The sequence below is a fragment of the Mchenga conophoros genome, linkage group LG11, assembly GCF_057382185.1.
Source record: "Mchenga conophoros isolate Kocher_MC1m ecotype Shallow Benthic linkage group LG11, M_conophoros_male_GT1.1, whole genome shotgun sequence".
NCBI classification, from domain to species: Eukaryota; Metazoa; Chordata; class Actinopteri; order Cichliformes; family Cichlidae; genus Mchenga; species Mchenga conophoros.
The window spans coordinates 35,802,513-35,824,896 of record NC_140536.1 but is presented as its reverse complement, the minus strand read 5'-3'; the positions used below and the strand labels follow the sequence as shown (position 1 = coordinate 35,824,896).

General features: G+C 39.2%; 1 protein-coding gene across 1 annotated transcript; it reads right to left on the bottom strand.

Moving 5' to 3' along the window:
* Positions 1-6,880: 6,880 nt before the first annotated feature.
* LOC146564884 (ferric reductase 1-like) lies at positions 6,881-15,895 on the bottom strand. The gene is made up of 8 exons (XM_085292672.1): positions 15,736-15,895; positions 14,930-15,045; positions 14,569-14,655; positions 12,944-13,035; positions 10,968-11,026; positions 10,713-10,850; positions 9,131-9,162; positions 6,881-9,045 (listed from the first exon to the last, which is right to left on the bottom strand). The coding sequence occupies exons 1-8, from the start codon at positions 15,824-15,826 to the stop codon at positions 8,956-8,958; spliced, it is 705 nt and encodes a 234-aa protein (XP_085148798.1). The 5' UTR covers positions 15,827-15,895; the 3' UTR covers positions 6,881-8,955.
* Positions 15,896-22,384: the final 6,489 nt, after the last annotated feature.

The following is a 22,384-nucleotide window of genomic DNA, read 5'->3' as shown; positions in this document are numbered from 1 at the left end:
CAATGCCAGATTCGTCTCTCTGTTGTGATGTCAGATATTAATGCCAGATTCGTCTCTCTGTTGTGATGTCAAATATTAATGCCAGATTCGTCTCTCTGTTGTGATGTCAGATATTAATGCCAGATTCGTCTCTCTGTTGTGATGTCAAATATTAATGCCAGATTCGTCTCTCTGTTGTGATGTCAGATATCAATGCCAGATTCGTCTCTCTGTTGTGATGTCAGATATTAATGCCAGATTCGTCTCTCTGTTGTGATGTCAGATATCAATGCCAGATTCGTCTCTCTGTTGTGATGTCAGATATTAATGCCAGAGTTGTCTCTCTGTTGTGATGTCAGATATTAATGCCAGATTCGTCTCTCTGTTGTGATGTCAAATATCAATGCCAGATTCGTCTCTCTGTTGTGATGTCAAATATTAATGCCAGATTCGTCTCTCTGTTGTGATGTCAAATATCAATGCCAGATTCGTCTCTCTGTTGTGATGTCAAATATTAATGCCAGATTCGTCTCTCTGTTGTGATGTCAGATATCAATGCCAGATTCGTCTCTCTGTTGTGATGTCAGATATTAATGCCAGATTCGTGTCTCTGTTGTGATGTCAGATATTAATGCCAGATTCGTCTCTCTGTTGTGATGTCAGATATCAATGCCAGATTCGTCTCTCTGTTGTGATGTCAGATATTAATGCCAGATTCGTGTCTCTGTTGTGATGTCAGATATTAATGCCAGATTCGTCTCTCTGTTGTGATATCAGATATCAATGCCAGATTCGTCTCTCTGTTGTGATGTCAGATATTAATGCCAGATTCGTGTCTCTGTTGTGATGTCAGATATTAATGCCAGATTCGTGTCTCTGTTGTGATGTCAGATATTAATGCCAGATTCGTCTCTCTGTTGTGATGTCAAATATCAATGCCAGATTCGTCTCTCTGTTGTGATGTCAAATATTAATGCCAGATTCGTCTCTCTGTTGTGATGTCAGATATTAATGCAGGATTCGTCTCTCTGTTGTGATGTCAAATATTAATGCCAGATTCGTCTCTCTGTTGTGATGTCAGATATTAATGCAGGATTCGTCTCTCTGTTGTGATGTCAGATATTAATGCCAGATTCGTCTCTCTGTTGTGATGTCAAATATCAATGCCAGATTCGTCTCTCTGTTGTGATGTCAAATATCAATGCCAGAATCGTCTCTCTGTTGTGATGTCAAATATTAATGCCAGATTCGTCTCTCTGTTGTGATGTCAAATATCAATGCCAGATTCGTCTCTCTGTTGTGATGTCAGATATTAATGCAGGATTCGTCTCTCTGTTGTGATGTCAAATATCAATGCCAGATTCGTCTCTCTGTTGTGATGTCAGATATTAATGCCAGATTCGTCTCTCTGTTGTGATGTCAAATATTAATGCCAGATTCGTCTCTCTGTTGTGATGTCAAATATCAATGCCAGATTCGTCTCTCTGTTGTGATGTCAAATATTAATGCCAGATTCGTCTCTCTGTTGTGATGTCAAATATCAATGCCAGATTCGTCTCTCTGTTGTGATGTCAGATATTAATGCCAGATTCGTGTCTCTGTTGTGATGTCAAATATTAATGCCAGATTCGTCTCTCTGTTGTGATGTCAAATATCAATGCCAGATTCGTCTCTCTGTTGTGATGTCAGATATTAATGCCAGATTCGTGTCTCTGTTGTGATGTCAGATATTAATGCCAGATTCGTCTCTCTGTTGTGATATCAGATATCAATGCCAGATTCGTCTCTCTGTTGTAATGTCAAATATCAATGCCAGATTCGTCTCTCTGTTGTGATGTCAGATATTAATGCCAGATTCGTCTCTCTGTTGTGATGTCAGATATCAATGCCAGATTCGTCTCTCTGTTGTGATGTCAGATATCAATGCCAGATTCGTCTCTCTGTTGTGATGTCAAATATTAATGCCAGATTCGTGTCTCTGTTGTGATGTCAAATATTAATGCCAGATTCGTCTCTCTGTTGTGATGTCAAATATCAATGCCAGATTCGTCTCTCTGTTGTGATGTCAGATATTAATGCCAGATTCGTGTCTCTGTTGTGATGTCAGATATTAATGCCAGATTCGTCTCTCTGTTGTGATATCAGATATCAATGCCAGATTCGTCTCTCTGTTGTGATGTCAAATATTAATGCCAGATTCGTCTCTCTGTTGTGATGTCAAATATCAATGCCAGATTCGTCTCTCTGTTGTGATGTCAAATATTAATGCCAGATTCGTCTCTCTGTTGTGATGTCAGATATCAATGCCAGATTCGTCTCTCTGTTGTGATGTCAAATATTAATGCCAGATTCGTCTCTCTGTTGTGATGTCAGATATCAATGCCAGATTCGTCTCTCTGTTGAACAGTATCCGGGTTTACACCAGCCCACCAGATTTCTTATTTGTGTTGCCCTGTAGTAATCCTGTAGGCAAGGGATGCCTAATCCTCCTTTATCTTTGGGAAGCTGAAGTGTTTTGAACTTAACTCTTGGCTTTTTACCCGCCCATATAAATCTTGAGAGGGTCCTATCCCACTCTACAAAGTATCTATCAGGGTTTTCTATAGAAACAGACTGGAATAAGTACAATATCTTTGGGAGCATATTCATTTTTATGATGTCCACTCTAGAAGAAATGCTTAGATAGACCATCTGCTAATATTTAGCATGATATCTTTTTTAAGTAGGGGGTAGTTGATTTCTTCCAAGCTAGTTATATCCATTGATAAGTTTATGCCCAGATATTTGATAGTTCTTTTGTCCCAGCTTAGTTTGTATTTGTTGAGCAGATTCTGGGGAGGGCTATAAAAGCTACTAAGAACTTGTGTTTTTTGTATATTCAATTTATATCCCGAGTATAGCCCATACTCCTTTAACACTGACATGAGCTCCATAAGTGATTCGGTAGGTTTTGATAAGTAAACCAAAATTTCATCTGCAAACAAGGCCAATTTCTGCTCACTTCCAGTGATATTAATCCCTTTTATGTTACCATTCTGCCTAATCCTTTCAGCCAATGGCTCTATAAAAATAGCAAATAAGAGTGGACTCAGTGGGCATCCTTGTCTTGTGGACCTTTCAAGCTTGAAAGCATCTGAAAGTTCACCGTTAATCTTTACTTTTTCAGTTGGGCTATTATACAAGGCCCTCAATATAGTGATGATGGACCCATTAAACCCATGGATTTTTTTTTAAAATATGAAAAAAATGTAACTTTTTCCTTCCGTCATACTTCAGAAATATAATATATTAATTTTTTGAACATTTTAAAACATTTAAGTTTGCTCGTTGTATTTATAAGATCCTACATTGACGTGCTCCACAATCATTGGTCAGTCATGTTAAAATCCATTATCAGTGGAAAACAAACCTGATCCTCTACTAGAGGCGATTGTGCAATACCTTTTAGACACAACACTCAGCAAACAGTTATTATTAGTTAAAGTCAGTGAGATTTGGAGTGATACATGACACATGACGGAATAAGACACGCAGACTTAGCATGACGAACCGACGAGGAACACGTACACTGTGAATACATACAGAGGGAAAAGGGGACAGGAGATAAGACATGGACATAACTAAGCACAAACAGAACATGATGGCTGGGGGGGAAAACACACGTGACCAATAATAGTAGACCTGTGCTACATTTGTCCAGCTAGGCAACACATATTTCTGCATAAGAGATACATGAGACACCCTTTAAATAAGCAAATTTCATGTTTAAAACATGGAAATGCAGCCAAAATGGACCATACAATGGCCTCAGTGAACACATCAGCACATAAGTAGAGATAAGGAAACTCAATCACATTAGATATTAATATTACTATGAGTAAATTATATATATTATATATTCTGTTATATGGTTTAAAGAATACAATGTGATAATCACACAGGAGAACGCTGTTTCCAGTTATACAAATTAATTTTATTTCACTATTAAAGAAACCAATTATGTAAATAAAAGCTCACCACAAGAACATCTCCCAACCCAGTCTTACAAAGTTGCAGTTACAATAAAAAATGGGTAGGGAACATGAACTGTTGGTGAGCTAAAAAACAATCCTGGTGCTGATGCTTGTCATTGAACGTTTTGGACAGAGCTCTTGATTGAAATGCCTACCGTTGTGTGTAGGCATTTCGGTCCAGATGTTATGGAGTTCAGTTCAGCTAAGATGTATTTCTAAAGCACCGGATCGCAAAAATAGCCGCTTCTCGGCTGTTTATATTGTAAGGTAAAGACCATACAATATAAGAGAGAAAACCCCCCAACAATCAGATGATCCCCTGTGAGCAAACCCTTGATGACAGTGTCTGTGAAGGTTATCAGTCATCAAGGCCATAGTAGTCTAAGGAGCTTGGAAAGAAAAGCGCCTGGACTTCTTTAAGTTAAAGAAGTCCAGGCGCTTTTCTCCAAGCTCCTTAGACTTGGTGACGGTGGGAAAGAAAAACTCCCTTTTAACAGGAAGAAACTTTCGGCAGAACCAGGCTCAGTGAGGGGCGGCCATCTGCCTCGACCGGTTGGGGGGGGGGGGCACAGCTGTTATAACCCCTGACGCAGCATAGCTTCTAATTCTGAAAGATACGTAGATACCTTAAACCTGCACTCTATGCAGGACACCAAGCGATGACACGACTTGCAGTACTATAGGAGTCTATGCAGAAACAGTTTTCTCTCTTGAATCTCTGTAATTTTTTTGCTACTGAGTGTCTGGGTGCAGTCACTCATTTTGGGCCAATTAAATCAAATGAACTTCCATTGTCTAAGTTATAGCCCTATTGAACCTGCGTTAACCAGGTTTAATAGGGAGGGCCAAAGTCGTAGTTGTGCTAAATTTCCTCGAATTCTCCTCGGAGATTTTCGAGTAGCTTCCTTTGTTCTTGAAAGTTCTTTTCCATTTGTCTCATCGCTTCCCGTCCATTCCACATCTTTTTGGTAAGGTCACTAACCGTATTTTCCAAGGCCTTATTTTGTTGTTTGAGTATGTCAACTTGGACATCGTAGTTGTTTATCAGATTGTTATGTTCTTCCTGTGAAACTTTGGGAGTCTGAGCTTGGGTTTGCAACGCCATGTCTTCTGTTTTCAAGGCTTCCTGTGAATCATACAGATTTTTCTTGACCTCTTCAAGCTCTCTTTTCATTTCCTCAAATTCATGGCACAACAACTCCTTTTCTCTGTTGGTCACTTCAAAATCATGTTCGGAGTCTTTCTCAGTGGCTTTGGAGATCCGTGATTCTCCTTTCACACCCTCATCGTGTGGTTTCAGTTCTTTTTGAGAATCACCACTCCTTTTGGAAAGCTCCTGGAGGTCCTGTTCAAGAAGTTCGTTATGCCGCCTCAATATGTCAATTTCATGTGCAAAGCATTGGCGTTCCAGGGTCTGTCTGAGCTGTTCACTGTCCGTTGTTTTGTTTTCCTCATTCATGATCCTTTTTCTTTCTTCACTCTCTTGTAACTCTTTAAAGGCTGTGTTTGCCTGATGGAGCTCAGTTTTAACAGCCTGTATTTCCTGTTGCATGTCATCTTTTTCCTTTTCAAAGTCCCTTTTCAGCTCACACATGCGTTTTACCGTCACATCATTTTCCTCTCTTAAAGACTGGTTGTCCTTTTCCATGTCTCCCACTTTTATAACCAAGCCTGTCTTGCTGCTTTGCAACTCTCTGATTTCTGCCTCCATTTCCTGCATCACCTCTTTCTGTTGCTGGATCTCTTTGGTTTTGGAGCTGTTTAAATCCTTTAGAATTTGGTTCCAATATTCCAGCTCTTGAATTTTGAAGTGAATTGTTTCATTCTCTAGTTGCAGGTCTCTTTTCCTCTTGTTTTTAGAGAACCCACTTCGTTTGAAGAGAACTTCAATGTTTTTTTGGAGAATCTTGTTCTCATTTATGAGCTCTCTTTTTTGCTCCTTAAGGTCGGCGTTCTCGACTTTAAGGTCACGTATGGTAGAGTTTTGTTGTTTGAGAGTTTTATTCTCATTTTTCAGCTCTTTGATTTGCTGTTTAAGTTTTTCGTTCTCGGCTCTCATGTTGCATACAACAGGATTTGACAGACTCATATTTCAAATTGAAGTTGATGCTAAATCTCTGTACCAACTAAAAGATTTTTTAAAAATACCGTCAACTGTGTCAGAAACGCAAGTTTCCAGTAGTTTCCTGCCTAGTGAATTCTTCCACTCTCTTTGAAAGACTGACAAGAGTGAGAACCTCTCCCCTATTTATAGGTTTTCGTGTGCTGATGTCATAAAGAAGACCAGAGATCAAAGGGATTCTGGTGAAACGTCACTGTGTCTGGTCTGGGCAGTTCTGAATTGAATAATAACAAAATGACGGGGGGCGTGTCTGGTAGCCATGTGAAGACGTGTTGTACAGGGCTCCTCAATGGACTAACTTGTTTCATAATTCCATTGCTCCAAAACTAACGAACTTTTAACAACAGTACGATAACACGCCCGTGTGCTGCTCTGAGGCACTTTTTACATCTTCAAGGCTACGGTGTACGAAATATGAGCAAAACTAGATCGGGGAAAGAGCAGGCCGCAAAAGCCTCGGACCTGTCACGGTTGTTAAAGAGTGGACTCAGGCGCGGAGCTCAGAAATAATGACAGTGCATTTATTTACAGTGCAGCAAGGTGACAACAGTTCAAATGTGCAACAATGGTGATAGTGCGTCCCTCCTTCCGTGTAAGCCCGTGCGTGGTAGTGAGTGCCCGTCTCTCCTCCAAGTGCTTCCTTAGTGTCCGTAAATCCTCCGTCAATCCCTGGGTGAACACACACACACACACACACACACACACACACAGGCAGGTCGACCGGTCAGGGCGCCGTCAGATCCTGACAGGACCATGCTGAGGACAGACCGGAGGCACCACCCCATGACATGAGTGAGATTATGAGAGCTATTGCTAGCTCTGAAAAGACGATATTGGACCGTATCGATTCAAGCACGAAAGATTTATTATTCCAGAGGTTGGGACATATTTTTTCTGCACCTGCATTTTGGTACCTGAATGGCAAGCTCGCAAAGTCATCTGCTCTTCGTTTTATAAGCTGGAATGTTAAAGGTATAAATAATCCGGTTAAACGCACAAGGGCTTTTACTCATTTAAAATCATTGAGATCCGATGTTGTATATCTGCAGGAAACACACCTCCGATCAAGTGAACAAATTCAACTAATTAAACTGTTTCTCTGCTTGTCTGCATTGCCACAAATTGTTCTATTTGGTGATGTATCATAGAACTGTACTATATAGTGTATGTACGTTTCTGTGTTTGCTAGTAACTACCATCAACCTAAGGTCTCAGCTAATTTATCTTTGCAGAGATGTTCATTTGATTGTAACAGCAGTAGGAAAGAGCAGTAACAAGAGTAGGACAGCTAAGCTAATTATGGCTAAACATTTGGAATTTAGTGAAAGCAAAAATTGACCTTGCAAAGATGGATAGGTTTATTTAGAAAGTCAGCTATTTACATTTAGTGTTCGTCCCAAGTAGGAGATTTTGAATTGAGTCTAAATTGACCGCAAATTTACTTACATCAAAACTTACAAATTTACATCAAAACTTCTGAAGATGCAGGTCTCTGTGCAGCGGCTGAAGTCTGTGGTGTAGAGGGTGAAGAGGAAGGGGGAGAGGATGGTCCCTTATGGTGCTCCTGTGTTGCTGATTACCTTGTCAGACACACAATGTGGAAGACGCACATATTGTGGTCTTCCTGTCAGGTAATCAACAATCCAGGACACTAGAGAAGCATCCCCCTGCATCGCTGTTAGCTTATCACCAAGCACTGGAAAAGTAAAAAAAACATGAACCTCACAGTGCTCGCCGGCTGGTCCGGGTGGATGTAGACACGATTGAGCAGATAGATGATGGCGTCCTGTGAGACGGGGCTGGTAAGCAAATTGAATGGGATCCTGATGTGGTCTGACAATGGGTGAGATCTGGTCCAGGATGAGCCTTTCCAGGGTCTTCATGATGTGGGAGGTCAGTGTCACAGGCCTGTAATCCTGGGGGCCACTGGGACGTGGCGTCTTTGGTACAGGGACGAGGCTTGATGTCTTCCACAGCACTGGGACCCTCTTCAGACTCAGCATGAACAGTTTATGGAAGACTCCACAAAGCTGGGGGGCACAGGCCTTGAGGGGACTCACTCCATCTGGTCCAGCAGACTTGCCTGAGTGGAGTTTCTTCATTTGCATCTGAACCTGGTAAGCATTTAACACTACTACACTGACATACATAATTTTCAATTTAATGAAGTTAAAAATTTGTTGTCTTATTGTCAGTTGTTATTGACAGCAAGATTATTAGAAATATATGAAAAAATGTACATTAAATGGGAAGTTCAGGAGCTGAATCAATGACAGTTTTTTTTTTTTCAAATGAAAGTGACAAAGGTGCAGATTCATACATAGATGCTGTCATATTAACAGATGTTAATGTGTGAAAAGGGCTTTAACCCTCCCATTATGATGTGGGTCGAGTTGACCTGATTTAAAAATGTAAAAGGAAAAATTGTTAAAAGTACTTTTTAATACAAAATTGCTGTTTGGCTTAAAAAATGTAACCAGCTTGTAAAATGAAACTGGTTTACCTGGCAGCCAGAGTGGAGGCTAAAGGCGACTGAAACTACTTCTTTCTTTGCAACTGTGAGACATATTATACACACACACACACACACACGACAGTAATGCTTGGCCCAGTGAAATTGAATGCTGATTGAAAGTACACCTTAATTATCAACTAAAAGCAAAAGAGAAAAAAAACATAAGTAATATTTTTTAAAGACATTACTGAGAAACTTTCCAGGATTCGCCAACTGATGCATCAGTGGGTCTGAATTTCCAGTGCAGTCTCTCATCAAGTATGTTAAAATTGATGATAAAATTCAACAAAACTACAGGGAAACACTCTGGAAGATTCTGCTGCTGCTCATTTTTCTCCAATTCCAACCAGAAGTGCCACCAAAAAGCAAAGGTTTCCCAGAAGGTACACAGCGATCAGGCAACTGTCACCTTTGACCTGACAAAAAAAGTAAAATTATATTAGAAATACTCCATCTTGTGGCAATCAGTGATTGCTTGCTTTTATATTTCTTTCAGCTTACCAATGCTGATTCCATTTGATCAGCAGTATCATCTGAAACCCAGAGCAAAGAACAGTGAAATATTGCAGGGCACATTAACTGAAGTGAACTAAAGCAGTCAGCTATGTTTTTAATCATTTTATTTATACAGGTTGAGTTATGATATTAGTTTTAAGCTTTAACAGAAGAAGAACAATTTGAAATCAATTTAAATAAAATTGAGTCGAGTTGAGTAGTTGTGGTGATTGAAAAAAAACAAAAAAACAACAACTTTCAGAACGATAACAATGTGCTGGAAGCTCTATGTAAACATTTAGCATGTCAAGTTGCCATTGGTCATGGAAAGTGTGTGCGGCACGGGGGGGTAAAACATTTTTTAAAAATCACCAAACATTAACCAGTTTTTGTAGACACAAAGAGGTTGTGATCATATTTTTTTTTAATAATTTGTGTGACTGAGCCACACATTGAGCCACAGCATTGTCAAACTACACGTGTCCAAAATTGGATAGTCTCAGTTGAGACAATTCAATGCAAGTTCTCTCTGATAACATTAGGTTGGTGGTGCATGAGCTGAGCCTTCGTGTATAGTATTCCCAGAGTATTTTCATGCATTTAATAAATCGAAAGATAAAGATTCCTTTGTCGCTGTACTTCAGCACAGTTAAAGTGTAACAGCTTTTGTTCCAGCAGACTACCATTGAGACATTCTTACGCGTTTTCACTCATCAATTCATAAATACCAATATTGTCAGGGTCCTGGGACTGGGCGACCCAGGATCCCTGAGCAGTCATGTATTATATTATTATTATTATTATTGCTGTGTATTTTGGTGTTGCTCCCCCTTCCCTGTGCTTGTGTATATGTGTGTGTGGGTGGCTGAGCACTTGTTTATAGGCGGCGTCAGGCCTGGAGGGTGTGGCCCTGCAAGGGGACTGGCCACACCCGAAGCCACACACCTGCTGCTGATCAGGCCTCGTCGGGGGAGCTACTTAAGAGAGTCTTGGAGCTCCCACCGACGCGGGATCATTGCTTGGGACTCCACGTTAGTTACCCAGTTTAGGTTTTGGTCGTGTAGTGTATGCCTGCCATTGTTCAGTGTCCTGACTGCTGCCGCTATTGTTTCCCGCAGGAGGAGCGTGGAAGGCTTAAGGAGCAGCGAGCACCGGGAGTGCAGACACGGGAGCAGAGAGCACTTGGAGGACACGACACGGGAGTCTGGGGAGAAACACGGGGATTTATTGTTGTTTGATATCACCCTCTGTAAATAAACACTGTCTATACGTAGAGCACCGCGCCTGGGTCCTCCTTCCCCACTCCTTCCACGGTGTGCCATGCCGTACCGTGACAAATATTTGATGCTGCTGTGTTATACACAGAAAATCTTGTGATACAGTGCTGTTTATTTTACCCATCCAACCACATTCTGAGGTGTACAGGGGTTATACTCTTCGCTCAGTCAGCTAAATGCTGCTGAACTGATCAGGTGGCTCTTCACCGTGCAAATGGACTGTTGGGTCTAGATTGGTTTTTGTCATTAAAGTGTATATGGGTAGTGATGATTTTTTCCTTCATCACTGAAATGCAAAAAAAAAGGCTTACCTCTGTGTTTAACTACCCAATCATGGACCTCCAAAATGATGATGAAGAGAACTTCCCAGGCAAAGAAGCCACCCATCACTTTCAATAGCCACCCATCATCACTGTCAATCCTGTCCAGGCCTGTAAATATGGCTGCCACTGTGTGACACAAAGAAGCAGGCATTTTAAGACGAGCAGCATGGGTGACAGTGTGTCTGCTATTGAAAATGTTAGCATATATGCAAGATGGTAGAATGAAGTAAAACACAAGCTTACCAGCTATAGATTTTATTACCACCGCATTTAAAAAATGTGTCCAGTTGAACAGATACCTCCTATCAAAGAAAAGAGAAGAACTATAAAATCATCAGCTTCTGAAGTTCTTGTCTAAGATTTCTCCTGCATCCAATTTATGAAAACAAGTATCATTACTGAACATACAATTTTACTAAATCTATATTTCACTTAAAAAATATTTCATTTACTGAGTCTGGCCTCCAAAGCTACAACCAGGCTATATTTATTAAAAGTACCATTATTACTAAGAGGAAGGAATAACTTTCACGAGTCATGTGCAAATTAGTTTCCTACTTGGTGTTTCAGTGTGAAAGTGTGCTCTGATAAAGCACATGCAGGCTACACTTTGCAAAAGTTTGAAATTTTTTTTTTTTTAACTTTTTATTTTATTTATTTGAACAACTCACCTGTCCATTACGCATACAGTTTCTTCAGAATAACAGAATACAAAGAGAGTCACAAACTCAAGACAGTGAAATTAGAAAGAAAAAGAAACAAACAAATATATATGTATAAAAATATAGATACATATAGAATAATAATTAGAAAAATAAGATAAAGGAAAACAAAAGAAAAAAAAGGAAACATGCCTGTGGTGTCAAACATTTCCATCGTTCATTTCACGTTTTTTTTTTCTTCTTGTATGCTCATCTTCATTCAGTTCAGTCTGTTTTTTCCCCTTCCGTTGTACGTCAACCATTTTCCCCAGTCCTTCAAAAAGCGTTCTTCCTTTAATTTCAGTTTATATGTAAGGTTCTCCATCTCCATAATGTCCTCCACAATTGCTACCCACTGCTGCTTTCCTGGTGTTTCTGTCTTAAGCCAGTTTTTGGTGATGGCCTTCTTTGCTGCCAAAAGGAGAATCTTAGCCAGGTAACGATCCTTTACATCTACAGTACCTTCCAAGTACCCTAGATACAAAACAAGGCAGGTTCTAGGAATAATATAACCTAATATATCACAGAGAGCCGAGTGAATTTTAACCCAGAAAGTGTGAATTTTTCTGCACTTCCAGAAAATGTGTGTATGGTCTGGTTCATCCCATCCACACAGCCTCCAACATTGTTGTTGTGTATTGGTTTGTTTATTTTTAATCTTAGGTGTAATAAAATAGCGAATTTGATTTTTCCAGATGAATTCTCTCCACCTCAATGAGTGAGTTGTATTCTTATGTTCTTTCCATGTTTCATACCACACCCTCTCAGTGATTTCTTCACTCAGCTCTCTTTCCCATTTTACTTTAACATATACAGTTGATTCCTGTCTTGATTCCATCAAACATTTGTATAGGGTAGACACTGTTTTTGGAATAACACTTTTATATGCCAGTATATTTATTTTTATAATAGGATGGATTTTGTCTTCCTCTATTTTTATGTTTTTATTAAAGTAATCTCTCACCTGTAAGTATCTGAAAAAATCCTTGTTATTTAAGTTGTATTCCCGTTTTAATTCTTCAAAACTTTTAATTTCTCCTTTTTTGATTAATAAACAAATTGCTGTGATTCCCTTTTCATTCCAATTTTTAAAACCAAGATCCAATTTTCCTGGTCTAAATTCTTCATCGAAGGCTATCCATTTTAGCAAACCAAGCTCTTTGCCAATCCTGAACTCCCTTACTGTATCATACCATACATTTAATGTAAAGGATATTATCGGGTTCAAAAGTTTGAAATTTTAAAAACTTTTATGGCTGAAGTATGAATACAACTCTTAGGGTTATCAAATAACTTTATAACCTCACTTTGCCGAGTGAGCAGTGCATTTAGTCATTAAGCATGTACTGCCCCATTCCTTTGGTTTATCGTGTTTTCAAAATTTGTTAAATAATTGTAGAGAAAAAAAAAGTGAGGCCATTTTTAATTTTTTTTTAAATAATATTTGAACAGAGTATTCTTAAATGTGTATAGGCATGATATAGTATATTAATTAAACACACACAGATGGATACATACAGGTGATGTTGTGGTCCGCAGCGCAGCAAGGCCCCAATAGGCTGGATGAGTGAGAGGATCATAACCAGGCACCCCAACACTGGATGTGCTCCCTGGATACCAAACACATTAACAGTGCTAATCATGGGGCATAAATATCAGTCTGAGAGCTGAAACACACAACTAAAGAGTGCTTAATGAATATCAAGAGAAAAGAAAAAAAAACACTTTGAAGGGGTATATTAATCTTGCCTGTGGATGCAACTTGCAGACTGGAGGAGCTGAGGATTGATCTATGGACCTTCTGTTTGATAGATGACTTGCTCTACTACCCAAGTGAAGGTAAAGCTTCCACAAATAACCCCAGAGTGAAAAGTACGAGTACCTTTGAGAGTACCATGAGAACTTAATCATTTCTAGATGTACCTCCCATGAGGGGCACTTCTGCTCCACTTGCCTTTTGTCTTAATGACTTGCAATATTGGCTTATAAATATGCACCAACTTTTTGTCATCTCCATAGTTTGCATTTTGTCCTTTAGGTTTTACATGGTGTCGCTATTCTCTTCTACAATCACATCACAACCAAAAGCTGGAGATGATCGTCCTCCTTCAGTCTGGTTTTGCCAGAGGGTCCTACTGTTACACGGGAGTTGTTTCTGCACACCAAAGCCAAGGGTTGGAGGGGTCCATACCTGGTTGGTATGGTTATCGCATTCATATTAAGTTGAATTATATTAAACTCCCTTGGCTCATCCTTCTAATGTAAAGCACCATGAGATGACTGTTTTATAAAAAACTAAAGTGAAACTAACTGGATGCAGCCCACAGATTCCATTTATCCCTCAAATTATTTCTTGAACCTGTTCATATGTGGATTGGTTGTCAAAAGGCATAATGTTTCTGCATCACTACTACAACTGGTGGAAGCAAGCTTTTGGTGATAGTGGGAAGGAAATATTCCCTTCTTTTCTGTTAGAAACCTCCAGCAGAACCAGGCTCAGGTGATGCAGCCATCTGCTGCAACTGGTTGGAGGTGATGGGGAGACACGACAGGCAAAATGTTATGGACGAGAGCCAGAGAGTAACTAAGGATTAAATGCAAAGTGGTGTATAAACACACTCTTTGCACTTTCTAAGCAACAGGTCTTGCATAGGTGTTTGGACTATTTAAAAAAATGAATGGCTGATCATTTTCTTCAAACAGAAAACAAAGTCCTTGTTTGTGCCTAATGTAATTAAAACTCTTGATGTCCACGCAATATCAACTAAATCTTCAATGAGGAACGTTTGGAGTTCTTTTTAACTTAACTATTTTGATTGTGAAGCACTTTGCAGAAATGATCTTGAAAAGTGCTATATAAATACATTTGTACTTAAATATAGGGTTTAAAAACTGGGATTAAATGAAATCTAAATGTTGCAACATAATTTGGAGGGTATTTGCATTCATATAATCAACAATTTGTATTCAACAATTACCCCCAATTCTGTGTGAACAACACATAAAATTTAGTTGGAATAAATAAGAAAATAAATATTATTACAGAGAAACACGGTTTTATCATTTGATTGTCGCTGTAATGAATAGTACAAAACCATAACTTAACTAAGATTCTTAGAATCTAGCAGAGTCAGTGTACTAACCCCAGACCAGTCCTGAGAATGAACGAACACAAGGATGAAAGCAATGATTGTGGCTGCTACCGTCAGACACATTGCTCCAACATGGACCTGGAGGAACACAAAGAATACAGCATGATACTGTGGCAGCTAAACCAATACATTTGTCCAGATAACATTAGGCTTGGACCAAGCTGTCTTACAAGTCTATTATATCTTGGATTGGATTGGATATCTGAAATTACTTATGAAGTTAATATTTTTAGTCATGAAATTTATTCTGGAAACACACCAAGTTTAAGTTATTTTCAAGCCTAGTTTAGTTTACAAAAACTTTGGTTCCACATTGAAAAGATAATACATGGTTTTGTCTATGATGTCTCACCATAAACCAGAGATCTTTGTCGCACATTTTTTTTCCCTTGGCCATTTTTTTTAGATATCGGGCAACCATCATGCCGAGTGATCCTGTGGTCATCCAGGCAATCAGCATGAGTGATCCTGAAACACAGTTAAATATTGAAATTCTCTCCACTTCTCTTTGTTTTAGGAGTTAAGATGAATTTCTTCCCCTGGAGTAAACATGTGGTCTGTCAACTGACTAAAAATTTAGAGCAGAAACATTTGACAGTAGTCGTCAAATTCTGGATTTAAACTAATGAGTCAACAGAGCAAAGGTAATATAGACAGTGAGCAGCCAAACAGCAACCTTGGGCCAAGAAACTGAGTCCATTGCCATAATTACAGGTATACCATTAGCAGAAAAGCGGCACAGAAATGTTTTTCACATCTTCAAAATTCTATTAGTTTTCAAACATCTGAAGATTGTTATAAATTATTGTTTTGCATATCCTTGTCTCATGAAAAAGGACAGTTATTGTTAAGAGACCACCCATCTAATGTGTCCAACCTCATCCACTGTTTTGGTTCCTTGTTTGTGTAACTTGTGTCTGTGAAACATGTGCAGTTCAATTTAAAGGACTGCAAGTCTACTCAGTATTATAGATTAAACACTTTAATCGTGCTAAAAGTACAAATGAAATGACGTTCCTGGTAGCATTTATCTTCCAAGGACTTTCAAATCATTTAGCTGTGAACAGCTTAGCAAAAAATGACAGAGGACTTTGCTGAGATTATTTTGGACTAAAAAACATTTTTATTTTACACGTATCACTTTGTGCAAGGTCTTACCATGAGCTTTGATGATATCAGGAACATCATCTTTGCCAACAACAAGGGGATTATTAATATTGATCCTTTTATTGCTGGTGAAGGTACCCATATGGATTCTTATTGATCCTGTAGGAAAGATATATCAAAGTTTACAGACACTTGTATATGTGTATGCATGTGTGAGTGTCACACAGGATAACATTTAACCATACCAACATTTAAATTTGTGATGTCAAATATCATTGCCAGATTCGTCTCTCTGTTGTGATGTCAGATATCAATGCCAGATTCGTGTCTCTGTTGAACAGTATCCGGGTTTACACCAGCCCACCAGATTTCTTATTTGTGTTGCCCTGTAGTAATCCTGTAGGCAAGGGATGCCTAATCCTCCTTTATCTTTGGGAAGCTGAAGTGTTTTGAACTTAACTCTTGGCTTTTTACCCGCCCATATAAATCTTGAGAGGGTCCTATCCCACTCTACAAAGTATCTATCAGGGTTTTCTATAGAAACAGACTGGAATAAGTACAATATCTTTGGGAGCATATTCATTTTTATGATGTCCACTCTAGAAGAAATGCTTAGATAGACCATCTGCTAATATTTAGCATGATATCTTTTTTAAGTAGGGGGTAGTTGATTTCTTCCAAGCTAGTTATATCCATTGATAAGTTTATGCCCAGATATTTGATAGTTCTTTTGTCCCAGCTTAGTTTGTATTTGTTGAGCAGATTCTGGGGAGGGCTATAAAAGCTACTAAGAACTTGTGTTTTTTGTATATTCAATTTATATCCCGAGTATAGCCCATACTCCTTTAACACTGACATGAGCTCCATAAGTGATTCGGTAGGTTTTGATAAGTAAACCAAAATGTCATCTGCAAACAAGGCCAATTTCTGCTCACTTCCAGTGATATTAATCCCTTTTATGTTACCATTCTGCCTAATCCTTTCAGCCAATGGCTCTATAAAAATAGCAAATAAGAGTGGACTCAGTGGGCATCCTTGTCTTGTGGACCTTTCAAGCTTGAAAGCATCTGAAAGTTCACCGTTAATCTTTACTTTTGCAGTTGGGCTATTATACAAGGCCCTCAATATAGTGATGATGGACCCATTAAACCCATGGATTTTTTTTTAAAATATGAAAAAAATGTAACTTTTTCCTTCCGTCATACTTCAGAAATATAATATATTAATATTTTGAACATTTTAAAACATTTAAGTTTGCTCGTTGTATTTATAAGATCCTACATTGACGTGCTCCACAATCATTGGTCAGTCATGTTAAAATCCATTATCAGTGGAAAACAAACCTGATCCTCTACTAGAGGCGATTGTGCAATACCTTTTAGACATAACACTCAGCAAACAGTTATTATTAGTTAAAGTCAGTGAGATTTGGAGTGATACATGACACATGACGGAATAAGACACGCAGACTTAGCATGACGAGCCGACGAGGAACACGTACACTGTGAATACATACAGAGGGAAAAGGGGACAGGAGATAAGACATGGACATAACTAAGCACAAGCAGAACATGATGGCTGGGGGGGAAACACACGTGACAGAAGGAATGGGTCACAAGGGAAAAACATGGAAACGAGACGGGAGAAAAGGACATTACTGAAATACATGAAGGGCCAGGGCTGGGACAGCCAACCAGTCACAGACAAAGAGCCACATCATACACCTGGGCGCACATGAACATCACCCATCCCTTCCTCTGTCCTGCGTTCAGTTTAGGGTATCGAACTCAGGACCCTAGCCTCATCAGGCCGGGGTCTTTGTGTGGAGTCTGGATGTTCTCTCGAGCTTCCTCCCACAGTCTAGGGACATGCAGTTAGTGGGGGTCTTCTCGCCCCGTTCACATTCACACAGAGATGAATTGAGGATCACCTTGTGGTTAGTGCCTTCTATTCGATGTACAGACTGAATAATAACACCTTCTAATTAGTTCTGTCTCCTATTGGTGCTCTTCTACGAGTGATCAGTGCTTGATGGCTTACTAAGCTTAACTTTTTTCCACAACATTGATAACAAACACACACAGAACAACAACAACATATGTTATCTAAAAAAAACTTGATTGGACCAAAGTTTTGATGTTCATCCTACATGTTTATTGAGATTGTCTAATGTCTGCGACGGTATCTTCTCCCACGCCTGCGGACACCCGAGGCCTTGTGGGGTCTCTTGTGTCTGCGAACGGGGCGAGAAGACTTCGCATGTCTGCGTCTATACCTGCGTCGTGGCATTGTCCAAAACGGCGGTACCTGCTCCACGTCACGGGTTCTATTTATGGACTCACCTGGCAACTTTAGTGATGTCACTGCTGATGTTGTCACTGTTGGTGTGACCTCATGACTCATTCATGCCATCTGAACTGTGGTGTAATTATGAGGTCACAGGGGGACGTGAATTTATTCACAAAGTTGATAGAGAGTTTGGGTCATAACTCAAAGACGCAATGATGCAGTCAAATCATTTGGAATTAAATATCTCTGTCAGTGCGCCCCAGGGTGGCTGTGGCTACAATGTAGCTGCCATCACCAGTGTGTGAATGGGTGGATGACTGGATGTGTAAAGTGCTTTGGGGTCCTTAGGGACTAGTAAAGCGCTATGCAAATACAGGCCATTTACCATCTGTAAATTACAAGATTTAGAGGGTTCTGACATCACAGTCATCTTTCTGACATTGACATCCAGTCTCTCTGTTGTGATGTCAGATATCAATGCCAGATTCGTGTCTCTGTTGTGATGTCAGATATCAATGCCAGATTCGTGTCTCTGTTGTGATGTCAGATATCAATGCCAGATTCGTCTCTCTGTTGTGATGTCAGATATCAATGCCAGATTCGTCTCTCTGTTGTGATGTCAAATATCAATGCCAGATTCGTCTCTCTGTTGTGATGTCAGATATTAATGCCAGATTCGTCTCTCTGTTGTGATGTCAAATATCAATGCCAGATTCGTCTCTCTGTTGTGATGTCAGATATCAATGCCAGATTCGTCTCTCTGTTGTGATGTCAGATATCAATGCCAAATTCGTCTCTCTGTTGTGATGTCAGATATCAATGCCAGATTCGTCTCTCTGTTGTGATGTCAGATATCAATGCCAGATTCTTCTCTCTGTTGTGATGTCAGATATTAATGCCAGATTCATCTCTCTGTTGTGATGTCAAATATTAATGCCAGATTCGTCTCTCTGTTGTGATGTCAAATATTAATGCCAGATTCATCTCTCTATTGTGATGTCAAATATTAATGCCAGATTCGTCTCTCTGTTGTGATGTCAAATATTAATGCCAAATTCGTCTCTCTGTTGTGATGTCAGATATTAATGCCAGATTCATCTCTCTGTTGTGATGTCAAATATTAATGCCAGATTCTTCTCTCTGTTGTGATGTCAGATATTAATGCCAGATTCATCTCTCTGTTGTGATGTCAAATATTAATGCCAGATTCGTCTCTCTGTTGTGATGTCAAATATTAATGCCAAATTCGTCTCTCTGTTGTGATGTCAAATATCAATGCCAGATTCGTCTCTCTGTTGTGATGTCAGATATCAATGCCAGATTCGTCTCTCTGTTGTGATGTCAGATATCAATGCCAGATTCGTCTCTCTGTTGTGATGTCAGATATCAATGCCAGATTCGTCTCTCTGTTGTGATGTCAGATATCAATGCCAGATTCGTCTCTCTGTTGTGATGTCAAATATTAATGCCAGATTCGTCTCTCTGTTGTGATGTCAAATATCAATGCCAGATTCGTCTCTCTGTTGTGATGTCAAATATCAATGCCAAATTCGTCTCTCTGTTGTGATGTCAAATATCAATGCCAGATTCATCTCTCTGTTGTGATGTCAAATATCAATGCCAGATTCGTCTCTCTGTTGTGATGTCAAATATCAATGCCAGATTCGTCTCTCTGTTGTGATGTCAAATATCAATGCCAAATTCGTCTCTCTGTTGTGATGTCAAATATTAATGCCAGATTCGTCTCTCTGTTGTGATGTCAAATATCAATGCCAGATTCGTCTCTCTGTTGTGATGTCAAATATCAATGCCAGATTCGTCTCTCTGTTGTGATGTCAAATATCAATGCCAGATTCGTCTCTCTGTTGTGATGTCAAATATCAATGCCAAATTCGTCTCTCTGTTGTGATGTCAAATATTAATGCCAGATTTGTCTCTCTGTTGTGATGTCAAATATCAATGCCAAATTCGTCTCTCTGTTGTGATGTCAAATATTAATGCCAGATTCGTCTCTCTGTTGTGATGTCAGATATCAATGCCAGATTCGTCTCTCTGTTGTGATGTCAAATATTAATGCCAGATTCGTCTCTCTGTTGTGATGTCAGATATCAATGCCAGATTCGTCTCTCTGTTGTGATGTCAAATATTAATGCCAGATTCGTCTCTCTGTTGTGATGTCAGATATCAATGCCAGATTCGTGTCTCTGTTGTGATGTCAGATATTAATGCCAGATTCGTCTCTCTGTTGTGATGTCAGATATCAATGCCAGATTCGTGTCTCTGTTGTGATGTCAGATATTAATGCCAGATTCATCTCTCTGTTGTGATGTCAGATATTAATGCCAGATTCGTCTCTCTGTTGTGATGTCAAATATTAATGCCAGATTCGTCTCTCTGTTGTGATGTCAAATATCAATGCCAGATTCGTCTCTCTGTTGTGATGTCAGATATCAATGCCAGATTCGTCTCTCTGTTGTGATGTCAGATATTAATGCCAGATTCGTCTCTCTGTTGTGATGTCAAATATTAATGCCAGATTCGTCTCTCTGTTGTGATGTCAGATATTAATGCCAAATTCGTCTCTCTGTTGTGATGTCAGATATTAATGCCAAATTCGTCTCTCTGTTGTGATGTCAAATATCAATGCCAGATTCGTCTCTCTGTTGAACAGTATCCGGGTTTACACCAGCCCACCAGATTTCTTATTTGTGTTGCCCTGTAGTAATCCTGTAGGCAAGGGATGCCTAATCCTCCTTTATCTTTGGGAAGCTGAAGTGTTTTGAACTTAACTCTTGGCTTTTTACCCGCCCATATAAATCTTGAGAGGGTCCTATCCCACTCTACAAAGTATCTATCAGGGTTTTCTATAGAAACAGACTGGAATAAGTACAATATCTTTGGGAGCATATTCATTTTTATGATGTCCACTCTAGAAGAAATGCTTAGATAGACCATCTGCTAATATTTAGCATGATATCTTTTTTAAGTAGGGGGTAGTTGATTTCTTCCAAGCTAGTTATATCCATTGATAAGTTTATGCCCAGATATTTGATAGTTCTTTTGTCCCAGCTTAGTTTGTATTTGTTGAGCAGATTCTGGGGAGGGCTATAAAAGCTACTAAGAACTTGTGTTTTTTGTATATTCAATTTATATCCCGAGTATAGCCCATACTCCTTTAACACTGACATGAGCTCCATAAGTGATTCATTCGTCTCTCTGTTGTGATGTCAGATATTAATGCCAGATTCGTCTCTCTGTTGTGATGTCAGATATCAATGCCAGATTCGTCTCTCTGTTGTGATGTCAGATATCAATGCCAGATTCGTCTCTCTGTTGTGATGTCAAATATTAATGCCAGATTCGTCTCTCTGTTGTGATGTCAAATATTAATGCCAGATTCGTCTCTCTTTTGTGATGTCAAATATTAATGCCAGATTCGTCTCTCTGTTGTGATGTCAGATATTAATGCCAGATTCGTCTCTCTGTTGTGATGTCAGATATCAATGCCAGATTCGTCTCTCTGTTGTGATGTCAGATATCAATGCCAGATTCGTCTCTCTGTTGTGATGTCAAATATTAATGCCAGATTCGTCTCTCTGTTGTGATGTCAAATATTAATGCCAGATTCGTCTCTCTGTTGTGATGTCAAATATTAATGCCAGATTGTCTCTCTGTTGTGATGTCAAATATTAATGCCAGATTCGTGTCTCTGTTGTGATGTCAAATATTAATGCCAGATTCGTGTCTCTGATGTGATGTCAAATATTAATGCCAGATTCGTCTCTCTGTTGTGATGTCAAATATTAATGCCAGATTGTCTCTCTGTTGTGATGTCAAATATTAATGCCAGATTCGTCTCTCTGTTGTGATGTCAGATATCAATGCCAGATTGTCTCTCTGTTGTGATGTCAAATATTAATGCCAGATTCGTCTCTCTGTTGTGATGTCAGATATCAATGCCAAATTCGTCTCTCTTTTGTGATGTCAGATATTAATGCCAAATTCATCTCTCTGTTGTGATCTCAAATATCAATGCCAGATTCGTCTCTCTGTTGTGATGTCAGATATTAATGCCAGATTCGTCTCTCTGTTGTGATGTCAGATATCAATGCCAGATTCGTCTCTCTGTTGTGATGTCAGATATTAATGCCAAATTCATCTCTCTGTTGTGATCTCAAATATCAATGCCAGATTCGTCTCTCTGTTGTGATGTCAGATATCAATGCCAGATTCGTCTCTCTGTTGTGATCTCAAATATTAATGCCAGATTCGTCTCTCTGTTGTGATGTCAGATATCAATGCCAAATTCGTCTCTCTTTTGTGATGTCAGATATTAATGCCAAATTCATCTCTCTGTTGTGATCTCAAATATCAATGCCAGATTCGTCTCTCTGTTGTGATGTCAGATATC